This window comes from Equus caballus, chromosome 10 (assembly GCF_041296265.1).
Source record: "Equus caballus isolate H_3958 breed thoroughbred chromosome 10, TB-T2T, whole genome shotgun sequence".
Classification (NCBI taxonomy): domain Eukaryota; kingdom Metazoa; phylum Chordata; class Mammalia; order Perissodactyla; family Equidae; genus Equus; species Equus caballus.
Window position 1 is genome coordinate 65,200,546 of NC_091693.1, and position 16,934 is coordinate 65,217,479.

At 45.0% G+C, this 16,934-nt stretch overlaps 1 protein-coding gene across 11 annotated transcripts in view; it reads right to left on the reverse strand.

Annotated features, from left to right (window-relative positions):
• The window catches only part of SCML4 (Scm polycomb group protein like 4), a 113,004-nt gene extending 96,331 nt beyond the window's left edge, over positions 1–16,673 (reverse strand). For 3 of the 11 annotated variants that reach the window (XM_070223634.1, XM_023650876.2, XM_023650875.2), the window contains exons 1-2: positions 16,423–16,553; positions 16,265–16,336 (exon numbers count right to left, since the gene is read on the reverse strand). Coding sequence is in view for 3 of the 11 variants with exons in the window: in XM_023650876.2 (XP_023506644.1) it covers positions 16,265–16,322 (58 nt within the window). In the remaining 8 variants the exon portion in view is untranslated. Of the gene's footprint in view, positions 1–16,264; positions 16,337–16,422 lie in introns of all 11 variants that reach the window. The other 8 variants (XM_070223633.1, XM_023650877.2, XR_287907.4 and 5 more) reach the window with 7 other exon arrangements.
• Between the last annotated feature and the right edge of the window lie 261 nt (positions 16,674–16,934).

The following is a 16,934-nucleotide window of genomic DNA, read 5'->3' on the forward strand; positions in this document are numbered from 1 at the left end:
TCCTGGTTCTTGGCTCTTTGCCCATGTGGTGCTGGTGGCTGGGCAGAGCTCTGAGCTCCAGCCCGTAAGAATCAATCAGCCTGTCTGGTGGCAAAGGGTGTGCTGCCTCCACCCTGGGGCTCAGGTGTTCCTGCGCAATAAATCCCTGGCAGCCGGGAAACGTGCAGCAGCAATGGCGGCGGGGAGGAGGGAAATTCAAATGAGTCCTAGGGGATTGGAAAATTATTTGGTGAAATGTTCCTAAGCTTTTTCTACTTAATACCCATAAATTTCAGGGGCCATGTGCGGTAACAGCTTTTGATTTATGATGTCTTTATTCGTGCATTGTATTTAAGCCACATTACGGAAAGGTAGCGAGAGTAGAAAGAGCCTTTTAAAAATGCTTTGGGATCCATAATGGGGTCGAGCCGTTTCTGTCAATCTTTGCCACCACTTTGTTAAAACAAGGGCTGTGGGTGCTGACAGCTGAGTAGCTAATTAGAGTTGGATGCCAGCCCACCAGAAGTCCTCCTCTTCTTAGAAACTTTTCCTCCCCTCCCCCAACCCCCTGCCTCGGGTAAAACCTTCTAATGGCTGCTGAAGGCTGGGAGGAAAGCGTGCCTTGGGTAATCTTCGTGGGGCCGGTCTCACTCCACTGCCACAGCGCAGAGATATTCCCAGGACTTCTAATTAAAATGCCTACAGTCAAACCGATATGCTCCTGTTTCATTGCCCAGGGCTTGCAAAGCTCCCTGCTGATGCTGAACACAAATGAACAAAACGCTGTGTCAGCCCTTCTTGTCCCATTACAATGTTATTGTCATGTTTATTAGCACATATTCCCCGTAGGACACTGGTTGAAATAGCTAAAAAGTGAGTTAAGCGCTCTCTTCAGCTAGACGCGGAAAATCCTTCGCCACTTCCCTGCCACACACGTAAACTTTGCAATTTGTGCACACAGCAACAAGCCGCTGGTGTTCTCTGTTCTCATGCTGGACGGGGACATTCTTTCAAACTGTAATTATCTTCCGTTCACGCTACTGTAAAATGACTAGGTTGCTGCCACCATTTTTATTTCAAAGAACGGTTCTATTATTCGTTTACGAAATTTAACATCCTCCAGCACTTCCGTGAATTAATTACAGATGGGGAGGAAAACAAACGCAAACTTCACCCATCCTGTTGTTCTAAATCATATTGGCCTAATTGCTTGATACTCGGAGGGAAGTTTACTTCTGCACATCTCCCTCAGTTACTCCCCCCACTTTGCGTCTGTCTGGCTGCCTGCTTCCGCACTCATCTGTGGAAGACGTATTTTACCCGGAGTAACAGGAAAGTTGAAATGGAGGTAGAAAACAAAACACACCTTTGGAATGTTTTACAAGGAAGGAAAGATATGTTACTATTACAGTTTTGTTTTTGGCAACAATAGAGACGTACATCCTGATACCGTCCTTCTTCCTTCATACCTGCCAGAACATTCCCAAGTCATGCCGCAGGAGAAGGTTAAAGATCTAAATACCGTATATAAAGGCGGCACAGAGGAAGTCTGTGTGGAGGATCAGGCTCTGGGGAGTGACGTGTAAGTCATGTTTTGAAGGACACATAGAATTTCATCACCTGGAAAAGCGAGGGAAGAGAATTCCAGGATGCAAGAATCGAAAGTGAAAAGACACAGAGGCTTTGAGAATGTATGGGGAAGGGCAAAGGCTCATGTGGCCTTTCTCATATCAAATGTCAAAACATTTTTGTGTACGTTTATAATATGTGTAATGCATTAATATAGTAGTATGTATATAATCTATGAATATATATATATATATATTGGGGATGTGCACTTGAGGAATTATCTGTGATGGGGGCCACAGTCCAAACATTTGGCAACCACTGATGTAAGCAATGGAATCTGTCTGAGATTTGTAAGCAGCTGAGCCACTAAAGTGGATGAATGTCTGACAAAGATAACCTCGGAGGAATGCGTGAGGGGGGTGAAGGGAGGGGGGCTGCAGGCAGAGAGGCTGGGCTGAAGGCCAAGGCTATGGTCCAGGTGCAGGGTGCTAACGAGGGCCTGAGCAAGGGAAAGGAGAGGGTGGAGGGAGAAAAGGGGGAAGTGCAGGAAACTCCTTTGGAAGTAGCATCAATTAGAACTTGAACTTGAGGAGAATTTGGGATTCTGAAACTGTCCTCTTGGATAGATGGGGACGCAGTGATAGCTCTCATGAAGTCAGAATAAAGGAGAAGATGAGTCAGGCTTTGGAAATGTTGACTTTAGGGTGCCTGTGGAACATGTAGGTGGAGATCCATTAATACAGTTGAAATTCCAACCTGGACCTCGGGGAGCTAGCCAAGCAGGTCTTTGGGTATGTAACCCCCCCATCCCCTTTCTGTCCATATATCCTTAATCCATCCAGAAAACGTGGGGAGCACCTCTCTATGCCAGTCCCCATGCTCACGTGGTGAGTGGGGAAGGGGCAGTTAACCAGCAGAGGCCATTCCTGGGCTGACAAGGTGGAGCCCTGGTGCTGGCCCCTTTGGACATTGGCATCTGTCCTGGAGGCTTACTCAACAATCTTGATGCCATTGCTCTCAGGCGAGGAACCCAAAGCCAAGGGCACTCATTCTCACTGTAGCCCTCCCCACACTGCTGCCACACCGGGACCCAGCATCCACTGGAAATCTTCAGTCAGGGGGCATTGGGTGGTATGTGGTTAAAGAAAGGCACCAACAAAGCCCCCAGGAAAACCACTGGCCTCAAGGAAAGACCGCTCTCCTGGTGCTTTCTCTCAATGCCTGGGACATCAACCAAAACTGTGACAGGCCAGTGTCAAACTCAATTCACACTCTCAAACATGAGTAAGGAGAGTGTTGGAGGTATATGTCATAAGCAATGTATTTTCAAACGTCTCCATGCTTGAGCATCCCATATTGCCCGCTCTCAGATCAGGGATTCTAGGAAAACTTTATGGGCCAGTTGACAATGGCTCTGGCCTAGGATTCAAGAATGAAAGATTTTTGTCCTAACCCTGCTGCTGTTACTGATCTTGAAGCAAGACATTTAACTTACGGCCTCTCGGTCTCCTTACAAAGAAGCTTGTTAACCACCTCGTGGGGATGCAATACGATGCATCCAACCATCCACCTTAAAATTCAGGGCGCAATAATTATTCAGTTTCAACAAATTAGTCTCTCAAGAACTAGAGGGAAGTCTCAGATTGAAGAGTTCAAGACAAGCTAGTTAAACAGATGAAAGTGAGATTAGTAATTTTCACTCAAATAGAATCTGTATCTTCAAGACTCCCTCTTCCAACTGGTGCACAAAGCATCTTGGGATGTCTTCTGACCACTGGGTGGGGGGAGTGTTCTTATGTCCCACTGGGAGAGGCGGAAGGCACAGTGGGAGCTGTGTCAGCAAGCACAAGCTGGGGGACGCTAGACTAAGTCTATCAAGACAACCCTCCTTGGTTAGTTTCATCAATTTTATGGACTTTGTGAACTTGCACTGTTGGGGGAGAAGGAGATAGGGGGAGGCTCCAGTTGCCACTTAAAAAGGATTTGGAAACAACAGACGACTTCCTCTGCCCCGAGGGGAGAGTTGGAACCTTTGGGAAGTACTTCCCTCGGCCATCTCGAGTGGGTACAGCAGAAATGTGACTGACCTAAAATTTGAAGAAATGTAGGTGTTTGCTAAGTCATGAGACCACTGTTAGGCACATTTGCCATTGAGAGTTTATAGGGAAATAGATGAAAACCGCCAGATGAAATCTTAAGATAAGCGCTGTTATGCACTGAATTGTGTACCCCCAAAATTGGTATGTTGAAGGGTTAACCCTCAATGTGACCATATTCAGAGACAGGGCCTTTAGAGAGGCAATTAAGGTTAAATGAGGTCATAAGGGTGGGGCCCTAATCCAATAGGACCAGTGTCCTTACAAGAAGAGAGAGAGGCACCCGGGTTGTGCCCACACACAGAGGAAAGGTCTTGTGAGAACACAGCAAGAAGGTAGCCATTTATAAGCCAAAGAGAAAGCCCTCAGGAAAAACCAGTTTACTCCTTGATCTTGGACTTCTAGCCTCTAGAGCCATGAGAAAACAAACTTCTGTTCTTCAAGCTGCCCAGCCTCCGGTATTTTGTTATGGCGGCCCCAGCAGGCAAATACAGGCACTGTGAACACATTTTCGTCTTTAGCATGGGACAGAGATCACTGCCGTTTCCATCCTATAAATATGTAATTAAAATAAATACATCTTGTTTTTGTGAACTTGTTTGTTTTCTTTATTGAATTTTGTGCTTCTTGTCATCCCTTGTATTACATCTGAATCAACCTACCCCGCTCCTCTCTCTAGTCCTACCATGACTCATCATTCCACGGGGTGGACACTTCCACCCCTCTCTCAGACAGCTGAAGATGGGAAGAGAGCAAGAACTGGTTACACTGATTTGCAGCACTTTGAGTAAGCTGAGGTTTGCCCAGAATGCCCCAATCAAAAGGCATCCGCCTAAAGAGAAAGACATGTCTTCTTCCATCCCAAGGAGGTGCCCATCACTGATTTTCTGTTCTGCAATGACAATTCAAGTCCAAGAGGCTAAAGAGATAAAAGCACTGACCTAGAGATTTTTATCCTGCTTCTGGGGGTAGTTTGGACACAAATTCAGAGAGTGGACAGTGGGTAAGTGAAATTGATGGTGCCACATGGCATCACATAAACAAGTGGGGCCCAGGGCGGGCATGAAAATGTCCAGCTGCCTTCACGGCCATGAGGCATGGACCAATCATAGCTCCTATGATGTCATATCATATACATCACCTCTGAGCTCCTTGTCACTGCTGAACCAGACTTAACATTAAATAGTGAGACAGGGTGTCCAATGACCTTGACTTCCAGGACAGACATTCTCTCACTAGAGGACCAAGCTTGCTGTGACATATGATCCTGTGTGGAAGCTGGCAGGGAGCCTGAACTGCAGCTGCAAAACTGTGGGTAGCCCAAGGCACTGGCAGTAAACATGGCAGCCAGCTGTGGGATGCTGGGAAATGGCCATTCCTGAGAGGGCAGCTGGAACATGAAGGGTGGCCCAAACTTCCCCAGAATGAGAGTCACCAACAGGGACATTCTCTAAAAGCTACTCTGAAAGTTGAAGGATGACTTTCCCAGGAGGCATTTTGGGAAGGACTCAGAGGATCCCAGTCCCTATGGATGAACTAAGCAACACCACCCAGGATTTCAGCTCCAAACCCTCGGACCAGAGACGGGGACAGCCTAAGGCTCAAAGCTGTGCTTACCAAACTTCATCCTTAGGTACAACCTTTGCATATTTGATATGTCTGAACATGTCCTGTGATGGTTAACTTTATGTGTCAACTTGACTAGACCATGGGGTGTCCAGATATTTGGTCAAACATTATTCTGAGTGTATCTGTGAGGAGTTTTTGGATGAGATTAATATTTGAGTCTGTAGAATGAGTAAAGCAGATTGCTCTCCCTAATTTGGGTGGGCCTCATCCAATCAGTTGAAGGCCTGAATAGAATAAAAAGGCTGAGTAAGAGGGAACTCCTCCTGTCTGATGGCCTTTGAGTTGGGACATCGGTTTTTTTCCTGCCTTTGAACTCGAACTGAAACATCAGCTCTTCTTGGGTCTGGAGTCTGCCAGCTTTTGGACTGGAACTACACCATCCACTCTCCTGGGTCTCCAGCTTGCTGACTACAGATCATGGGACTTCTCAGCCTCCACAATCATGTGAGCCAATTTCTTACACAAATCTCTATCTATCATTTATCTATCAATCTATTTATCATTCATCTGTCTATCTTATTCGTTGTGTTTCTCTGGAGAACCCTGATTCATACACCTCCTGTACTGTAGTTACTTAATACTTACTAAATCTTTAAATGGCCTATCTAAATAAATAAATTTTTAAATGAAACTTTATGTCACATTCATAAACTCAAATCAAGTATTTTTTGTTAAAATTTTGAATATATAAACTAACTGTAAAATTAAACAGACACTTACTAAAATAATAGTCCCCCTGAAAACACACACTTCTGATGGTCACTGTATATAGAACAAAACTTCCGTCTCTCATTTCAATCCCAAGCAAATGAAAATCAACCGTATTTTATAGTGAATCTTACCTTCCTTTTCAAGTAGAAAATCCTTCTCTCATAGGCATCAAAAATAATCCTCGGTACACAATACAACAGAAAGAACGCCATGACTACATGTTCCACTTATCAGTTGCTACATTTAAAACTACTCCAAGCCTTGTGGCTTGTTATGTCTCACCATGTTGTGGGTCAGGAATTCAGGAACGGCTTGACTGGGCCGTTTGTCTCTGATCTCTGTGGTATCAGCTGGGAAGGCTGGGACGGGAGGATCCACTCCCAAGATGGTTTCTTCACCCACATGTCTAGCGGCTCCATGTTTCCTGCCTCCTTCTCCCTCCCTGCTGTCTCACCCTCCTGGGCATCTCACTACCCCACAGCCTTGGGGCAGTCGTACTTGTCATGTGGTGGCTCAGGGCTCCGAGAGCGAGCCTTCCAAGACCCCCAGGTGGAGCTGCAAGGCTCCTTATGTCAACCCTGGAATGTCACTTCTGCCACATCCTATGAGTCAAGCAAGTCACTTAGGATAGCCCAGAGTCAAGGAGAGGGGAATTAGACCCCACAGCTCCGTGGAAAGAACGTCAAAGCATCTGTGGCCATCTTTACTCCTCCTCCCCATTTTTACGTTCTGAATAACGAGAAAGTCCTCAGATACAGGATTTCCACATCCTGGATCAAAGCGTACCATCCAGAACTAATACAGGAGCCAGCTCACACTGGGGCAAAGGGATGGGTTTGGAGTCAGACACACCTGGCTTTGAGACCAGTTACACCACTTACTGGGCGACCTGGAGCCAGTTGCTTAAGCTCACTGAATCTCGGGGATTTTGTCTGTGAAGTGGAATAATGAGACGTCCCAGGGCTGTCGTGTGGATACCTAGGACAAAGCCTGCACCACCACAGTCCTCAGAAAGCATTAATGCATTCAAGCAAAACCAGAGAACCGCGGGGACTTTACAAAGGTTTTTTAAAAAAATACTACGTTTATGATAAAACCGATGCATAATCTGAAGGAGAATGAGACATGATAGAAAGCGTCTTCTCTCTTAGCCTCAAGTTGCAAGTTTTTAGAGGAAATTCGCTAGCCAGCATCTTCCCAGGATGTCAAAGTTACCCCCCAAATTCCCGCCATGATATTTGAGATGGCTTTGTTCAGCAGTCATGTAGGGAACCGGCCAACAGCACCATCTTCTTTCTAAACCATAATTATCAGGTGTTTGGGGGAGTAGGAGACAGGGAAATGCATGGTGGGTCAGCGTGCTCCGATCCACAGGTGCTCAGCAGTGGTGAGACCATCCCCTGCCGAGCAGCGCTTTGGAAATATGTTGGAGATGGTTTTATCTCGTACAATGTTGGGGTGGGGTGAGCATTACTGTATTCAGAGGGCAGAGATGGGGATGCTGGACCCTCGGAGCTGTCCCGCTAACAAGTGCTGTCTTGTCATATAGTTACGTAAGTGAAAACTCCATTTTTCTGAACCTAGAACTCACTTCTTTTTACACATAAACATAATGTATTTCTACTCAGCTGTCATGTTATTTTCTAGGAATGCAGTTAGTATGCAAATCGAGGGAAGACAGTTCTCTGTTTTGGTCGGAATTCCAAGTATCGTTTACCATTTTGGAAAATCAAGCTGCCGGCCGCAGCACCAGCTCATGTTAACTGAGTCCCCAGTACTGGTCCCCTGTTTGAGGCTGAAGTGGAAGTAGCAGATGTCAGGCACCTGGTCACTTCATTATGATGGCCACCAGAAGTAATTGTACACTACTTTGCCTTCAATCCTCTTTATATTTCGGTTACGGCTTTATACGGATTTTCTTAAATTATGGGCGTGGGTGGATTATATTCTCTGGGAATTTCACTTCGGGATTGTAAACAGGGCGTTAAAAAATATTTGCAATAAAAATGAGGGTTGAGTGTGACAAGACTGAGCGTCTGCTGCTTTAAAAGAAGTTTGCTGTGGATCGAAAATGCGTTTCCAAGTGGAAACACCAGGGAATCATTTCCTTTCTGGAACCTGCTGGACCTGGGAACACCCCAGCCAGGCCGAACAGGAGCAGCTGGCTCTAAGGCATGAAAGAGCTCTTTCTCTTCAGCCCCCACAGGTGAAAAGACTTGAATGTCCCAATTGGCTTTCAAAACTGGAGAAGAAAAGACTCAGCAGACTTCCTATGGCCATGACCCTTGACAAGTTATTTAACATAAGCCTCAGTTTACCCATCTGTGTAATGGAGATAAACATAGCCCTTCTCTTATTGACTTCCTAAGTGGATTAAACAAGATAAATAAGGTGAAGCATGTTGAGTGCCTTTCTTAGCATCCCTAAGCATACGATGCTCCATAAATGGGAACGTACATTTATTACCATTCGCACAGCACTTTACAGTTTACAAAGCCCTTTTCCATATGCTGTTTCCATTGAACTTTATATACAATATCCCAAGTAACCTTCCCAGAAAATTCTGCAATATTATATCGTATGAGCTAATGAAGTAGGGGTAACACCAAAGAGTGTGCATGCTCTTTCCACAATGCCATGCTGCCTCCACCATGCTGACAGTGTCATTCATTCAATCATTCACTCATGCATTCAACAAATATTTATTAAGCACTTGTCACATTCAAGAAGACACCGGGCCTCAGCAGTGGGGACTGACAAGGAATACCATCCCTGGTGAAAAGAGGAGGTTCAGGGAGGCCCAGCATTGCCACCATACTTTCCCTGGGTCCTACTGGTAGCCATTAATCTGACTTTTCTCAGTCAGAATCCATGCTGATCCACTCATATTTGTTCTGTGCAGCCCTGAGGACAGAAGTACGCCCTCAGAGGAGGCAGAAGTTACTGAAGGAGGAAACTGGGGGCTATTCTGGAGGGGAAAATCCCCTTGCTAACACGTGGACATCTTGAGGCTGGAGGCTGCGCTGTCTGCATCCTTCAAAGACGCAAGGGAAACAGGGTGGGCCCCGTGGCCCAGTGGCTTGCCCTGGGAGAGAGCTCTTCAAAACCCATTCAATCTAGGAATCTGGGAATCACTTAGAGACCACCTCTCAAAGTACAGGTTTTGCTTTTAATTCTTCCCTTCAAATGTCAGATGTTTTTCCCCCAAACTCATTATTTGGGTGATTATTGTAACCCTCCAGCTTCCACAGAGGGGTGAGCTGGCTGGAAAATGGTCTGGGACTTAAGTGGCTCCATGGTCCCAGCGTAAATTCTCCTTGTCCCATCCTAAATCTGTATTCTCAGGGATGAGAAAGAAAATCCCATGGAAACTGATAATCAGTCTACCAAGTACACAGCAGAGTACAGGAAATCTCGGCCAAAGGGTGCCCTGGTTTGCTTGACTTGTCCAGTAAGCCGTGGAACCCACCCTGTCCACTGTAAAATCTACAAGGACCAGCTATGTCTTTGGTCCCGTGGAAATTTTTTTCTTCAGGCATGAAAATGTCAAATATAGTCATAAAAATGGTGAGCTAACCTGTGCCCAGAAATGCTTTTTTTTTAATGATTACACTTCCAGTTTATTCCACCTTATTCTGGGTCTCCAGCCAATTAGTAAGAACTCAGCCCTTGACCTCAGCAGAGATTTGGGCTGATTCCCAAGAAATGTGTGTGAAACAAACTTTTCTGAATGTACTTTTTCCTTACTCTGCTATCAGAGAACTTTTAGTGCCTTTTTCTTTACTGAGTTCACACCAAATGACTTCTAACTAAAAGGGAGACAATAGAAAGAAAGGACCAGTCCTCTGTACCAACACATATCATCGGCCCCCACATGCTGTCACACACATCACACGCCAACTTGATTTTCCAACTTCAATTCCCTGGAGAGAGTTTATATTCACCTGGTCTCATTAAGGCAACATACAGTTGTAGAGCCTCTCACCGTGGGACCAATTAACCATTTCCACATCAGGCACCAACATCACCCCACCATACACTTTGCCCTCATTATTTACGTTAAGTACTTAATATTAATTATGTAACAAGCACTCAGAACAAGAGCTGTATTTCCATATTGTGGGTGGTGATTCCAGGCATTAGAACAAGTAGGGTTTTGTGTCTTTGTTTTTTTTTTTCATTGTTTCAATCCTTTGTAATTTATGCACCAAAATTTAAACCTGTCTACAGCTTTCCATTTCCATTTGTAAATGAGGTTTTAAAAGTGATATAATTGGGGCCAGCCCAGTCGTGTAGTGGTTAAGTTCAAGTGCTCCACTTCAGCGGCCAGGGCTTTGTGGGTTCAGATCCTGGGTGCGGACCTACACACTGCTCATCTGGCCATGCTGTGGGAACATCCCACATACAAAATAGAGGAAGACTGGCACAGATGTTAGCTCAGGGCCAATCTTCCTCACAAAAAAATAAATACTCATTAAAAAGTAATATGCATCTCTTGGCATCTGAAAGGGAGAATTCCCAATATAAGAAGGAATGCACAGATGGCTATTGGATTGACCCTCAAATTTCATGGCAAGCTCCCCCAGCACAGGCAACAATGGCAACAGAGTGAACCAAACCAAGGATTAATGATTTCTGAAAAATGACAGAAATCTATTCCCACAGTAGAGTTCTTTACTGATCAATAAACCCAATGCCTCACACAACACTTTCGAGTTATTCTTTTGGGGATGAACAGCATATTTTAAGAGCTAATTATGTGACTAACCCTTGACATCACCATCATTTCCCAATAGAGTGGGCACTAAATCCTAAAGGACTGCAAAGGACTGTGGAGGAAAGAGGTCAGCCTCTTTCTTGGAAAGCTACAAAGAAAGAAAATGATGCCTATTGGCTTGTAATAGCTTAGAAATGGTTAGTCCCAAAGGAATTGGTTAAGTTATACAACCTCCCAATCCCAGCTCCAAAACAAAAAGCGTGGATGCCCTGAAGTTGGTTTCCACCTTGTGTTTTTCTCTTCCGTTCTCCCTTTCTTCATTTATCAAGGCCTCAGTTGCTTGTCCAAACAGAAGTAAAACCCTAAGGCAGCCCCAGGCCAGCTTGAAGGCTGCATCCAAGGCAGACCCTCAGACATGGCCACTGAGAGTGTTAGCATCGGTCTGGTGAGAGGGCTCAGGGCCTGGCTGTGGACACGAGGGAAAAAGCACAGCCCTTGGTGTTCAGCCCTGGTTTTCTCATTAGAACAATGATCTCCCAGGATGACCTGTGGACAAATGCAAAACAGAAAACTGAAAAGCTTTTCTCCAATCCAAAAGAAAAGGACCCATAAGGTCTATAAGCTGACAGCCATGTACTACTGTTAGCTATTACTGAATCCTTTTTAGACCGCACCAGGGGATCTAGGAGGGAGAGTGATGGTCAGATCCTCATTGGAAAGGGACTAGAATAGGCTCTTTCCTCAGGGTTCTATCCCAGTACCTCTCTGTTCAGTGCCATTTTCCCTTGGCTGGACTGGGACCCAACCAGGGGAATTCTTTGCTCTGCCCAGCTCAGCTTTTGTTCCCAAGTTCAGTACTCATCTTCATGAAAGACTGCATATTTCTTTAGGATTACTTTCAAGCCATATGTTTCTGTTTTGAAAGAATTAGGGCTTTTGCTCTAGAAGGATCAGCACAGAGAGAGAAAAAGGGCAAAGGCTTTTGTTACTCCCAAAAGGTGAGTCACCATGATGGGGCTAACCCGACAGCATGGGCACCTTTCAAAGCATAGGATTGACACTAATTTTCCCTGGCATATTAATTTTGTCCTAACAGCCAACTCTACTCCTCTGCTTCTGTTTTGTGTGCCTTATGGAGAAAGTAAGGCCACCACTCCTCGCCCAGCCCCTTCTTCAAAGGGGTGGCACAGCCTGGCTGCAGGAGCGTGCAATCATTCTTGGAGATCAGCAACGCCAGGACCAAGTTCCATTTCTCTGATCGATAAATGCAGTTGCTGAAAAAGAAATGCACATCTGCCTCCCCACAAATAAAAATTTAGGTAGAACTGTCTGAATTGGTGGGAGAGGAAAGAGGAGCTTACATCATTCTGTGTCACCAGATTCTCAATAACACACAACTGGGCAAACAGGAACAACGACAATCCCAGGGAAGCCTGTGATGCGGATCTCAGAACATATCCCCGTTACTCCAGGGTGTCACCTAGACTCAGTGGAATGACTTTTCAACTTAACATAAAGTGAGAACTGTCACTGGAGAATAAATTCTCTCTGCCTTAAAAGAGCAGTCCACAAAGTAATCATTGCAAGGAGCAGAGGCGCTTTATCTTCTTAGTGGTGGCAAAGTGACTCTTCTGATTGGAAAGTGCTGATTTACTCCAGAACGCACCCATCCTGCTTGCTGCTCATCTCCATCCTACCCTCCCAAAGGCAGAGATATTCTTGACTGTGTCAGAACTGCCAACTTAACCCAGCAGGAAGCTTTGTCACCAGCATCCTGTCCCAGCCAGGTCTCTAGGCTGAGAGGAGCAAGAGCCCACCAATGCTAACGTGTGAGGAATCCAGAGGGAGGAGAGAGACGTCTGACTTCTGAAGGAGTGGTTGGTACCCATCAACCTTGCCTTCCAGCCTCTGTGGCCAAATAGAAGCATCGCCATCAGGCTGCCCCTGAATGCTGCCCACCAGCGACCAGCAGCACTGGGGTGTGTGTGTGTGTGTGTGTGTGTGTGCATGCAGGCACGTGCGTCTAAGAGGGTCCTTGTGGAGCAGGCTGCTCTGAAATTCTCTATGCTCTGTACCTCTTCAGACATTAATACGTGTAGGTCAGAATAAGCCAGATTTCACACAGCCGTGAGCACGTCCGAAACGGCCCTTTCTGCCTGAAGCTCCTCTTCTTTGAATCTCAATCTAAATCTCGGCATCTGACAAGCGGCGGGTGAGAGTTTGCAGAAATATTAAGGAACGAACCTTTGCCAGAACTGAAACCGAGATGCGGGCAACAACAATGAAAAACACTTCGAACCTCGTGGGCTCGCAGCCAAAGCCTTGGAACTTGGTACGTGCGTACCAACGAGCGCAGGATTCGCCACAGCGATTTATAGCAGAGATTCTAGCCCAGATTTATAGCAGACTAGAGTGTGGCGCTCTTGCGAATGCAGAGGTTTGGGGTTGGGGGCGGGAGGAAGGTAGAAAAGGAAAATGAAGAAAGAGAAAGCGACAGATTCAAATGCAATCCAAACATTCCGAGCTGCCCTCTCAATCTCAGAAATTTTACAATAATTTGGGTGATCCTAATGGTCTTTGAACCACGTTGGAAAATGTCACAATAGACGTTTGAATTAAAATCCAGTAGGTTTGCCAAAAGACCAATTGTTAAAAATTGGCAGCATTCCACAGAATTTACTAGGCTGCGTACTGCCCGGAGCTGAGAGAATTGTTAATTCCAAAGAAAGTTAATTATCACCTTATTGATAAAGGGGTAATTTTTAAAGCTTGTGGTGTGGCTTTTGTGACTCATTAATTAAAATTTAGAGTAATTTACTAGACACAGTGGTGGCTTCTGTTACGTTACATATGTACCAAACCATTTGATTTTTCTCCCAGGGGCTGTTTTTAATCCCCCTCTTCTCTCCTCACCTGTCTGCCTTTGAAGGCAACAAAAACATTAAAAACGTGTAAATCTCAAACTAGGCTTTTGGGAGATCGCAGGATTAAGAAGTAAGATGTCCCTGGCGGCCCTTTAAGCTTCCTCCTCGCAATGTCCAATTTGCCCACTAAAATTAAGAAGCACATGTGTTCACGCCTAAAGAGACTGCTTTCACAAACTTCATCTCTAAAATGTCAGACCGAGTTTTATTCTCTTTGATAGGTAGTAGAAGAGAGGCTTTCTGCACCTCCTTTCCCTCCTCTGCCACACCATGCCCGAAGAGCAGAAGGCTCAGTGGAGGGGAAGCGGCAGCGAAGGAAACTGGAGGAGCTTGGAATCTGAAGCCCCCAGCCTGACAAGGGGCAGTGTCGCCTCTGCTTTCTTCAGGACGTGTGGGTTGCCGTAAGCACTTCCCGGCCACTTGGCGTCAGTGTGATGCTGAGGCTTCCAGGGGTACAGACCCGGGAGGAACAGCGTCCCGCGGAGCTCCGCCGGGGGCCCCTGGGGAGGGTTCGAGCTTCCGCCCCCATCTCTGCCTAGACCCAACGCCCGTTTTAAGGTGTCAGAAGGGGCGAGTGTGTGTGTGATGTGTCCTCCTGCCACGGCACACTGTAAACAGACCTACAAAACACTCTAAAATCTAACTCCCCAGATGTTCGTAAAGGTTATCTCTCCCTGAGCATTCCTCATTTTGATTTAAGGGAACTTTAGTAACGTTTTCTTAGACTTGTGGACGAATTGGAGATCCAAAATTGAGACTAAAAAAATAAATAAAAACCACCACATTATGAAAGGTTTAACGCAATGTGCTCATGATTTTCACATCATTCAAAGCCTAAAAAAATTTAAAATTCTGTCTTGGTACTTTGGGGCATCGCGTGAATTTTTATAATAGGCAAACATTATTTAACATTTAAAAAGTCTTGACTTTTTCGAATTTTCAGTGTGAAAGTTCTTACAGCAGGGTGACAGCCCTTGGGGCGGGCTTGCTTTCCAGCAGCTGGTCAGCTTGCCTTACCTGCTGCTGGAGGAAGCCGGCGACCCCAGCCCCCAGAAGCCAAGAACCAGAAAGTGAAACCACTTCTGCTGGTTTCACTTGCCTCGAAAACACACCACCAAAAACCAATAAATGACCGAAAGCAATTTACTCTCGTTTCTCTTCTTTCTATTACTCTTCATTTACCCTTTTTTTTGTTTTTTTTTTTTTGCAGCAAAATAAAAAGTAATTTTGGTGCCACGAGGAAGAAATTTAAACATAAAAGAACTGGGTTTTTGTGAGATTTGCACTCTTCCTATAATTCCACAAATCAAGCAGACTGATACATTTGCTAAAATATGACAGAACCTCTCCACGTAACGCAACTTAAAGAGCTAAAGAAAACACATTCATATTTTTAGAAATATCTGTCTCAAATTGCTTTTAAAAGTAAAGATTTTGAAGCCAACCAACAGCTTTCCTAAAACTGAAGGTTCTACATGAACATTTTGTTTGAGTTTAGATGATCACGACTACTTTTCCAGGTAATCTTTGCCCAGCTGCCGTTGCTCAAACACTCCCCTCATTTTTTCGGGCTCATGCTACCAAGAAGCGTAAAAAATACTCCACGCAGATACTGTTCCCCTAGGTAGTTTCCTTAACCACACTGTAAATTCCTTCTCAGTTATTTTTATGCTTTCACTCCAAACATTTTATTTCATTTTTTTTGTCTTGGGAAAAAAAAGCAAGTACATCTCTCACTCTTCAAAAATGGTTCCTTTGATTGAAAAAGAAGAAAACACACAGAATATACAACAAATATCTCGATTCCAGAGCGCCTAGATTACTCTCTCCAGGACCACAGTGTCTGAGGCCAACCAAAAAGCCACTTTCTCAGAAAGCTGTTGACCGTCTAACCATCTGGAGAGCTGTCACAGAATCGAGAGACAACATCACGAGCCACCTTTTGTTACTATTAGAGAAAGAACTTTGACCCAGCCCCTCAACAACTCTGTCAAACGACTTACAGACAGCAGGCACCTCACCCTCATCCAACTTCTATCCTTCGCAGCAAGCAACTTGGAAAGGAAGCCTTGTGTCACCGGATTCAATCACTCAAGACCCCACCTGGGAAGTAGGTGACTGTATTTGAACTTGGAAAGACTGCTCCTGACACTCCATAGTCACCTGACTTTTTCCCCAAAACCAACCAACACCAGCAACTAGCAATACACCGTATTCTCATCTGCCCCAGGAAATTAGGAAAAACCAGCACAAAGACACGTAAAGTATTCCACCTAGGATATTAAAAATAAAATTCAATTTAAAAAGCCACCTCGCATGTTCATAACACATCGATTTTAAAATTTAAATTTTAGGTAAGTATTTTTTATCCCATAACATACTGCAATTTTTTTAAATTAAAGAACAAAACAAAGCAAAGTGAAATCATCATGCCAAAAAAAGGAAAAAAGCTAACCAGTTATTAGAGTTCGCGTTTGGGGAAAAATATAACTTTCTACATATTTAAATGCAGAGTTAAAGAGCAGTGAACATGTATATACCTAAAATTTATAAACTATGTAATTCTCTACTGCATCTTCCCCTCTGAGATCTGGTTGAAAGCAAACATTGTATTTTGAGTAGGAGGAACTTAAGTTTACCTGCCGGCCGCAGTGGTTTTACTTCAGGACACTCGTGCATTGCCGGAGACGGAGGCATGCAACCGAGAAAACCTGAAACAGGTAAGCTGTCATGCTGACAGTAAGAAGAGAAGGATCCCGTGTCGACGGCACACCCTGCGATTGTGCATCTCCCTTACCTACAGCTCGTTCACCAGAGCACTGATCTGGTTCTTTACCAGGCCGGGAATGTTGACTCAGAAGACAGATGACTTTCAGTACACCCAAACCGAGTATTGCAAAAGCTAATCTTCCACCCGTGTGTTAGGAGCTCACAGTTAGTCTCCAGCAGCCCTGCTCTCCGGCTGCAAACATCTCATTAGACTAATGCATTCAGCACAGGCAGAAAACTCGATTTACCATAGCTACAGCAATGAATTTCCATTACGATGACAGCTTCAACCACATCATGTCCGGAAAACCAGCCAACCACTGGCTTTTAAAGAACACACACATTTTACATGCAGAAAACGAGGCGTGCATGTGCGTGTGTGTGTGTGTGTGTGTGTGTGTGTGGTGTTTCCTTCCTCTTAGCAGCCTAACTAAGAGAAATGTGCACTGTAGCTTTTTGCCGACATGAGCTGCAAGGTAATGACACTTCTGCTTCTTTGGTAGTTACGTCCTTGTAATAACCTGAATTATGTCACAATTG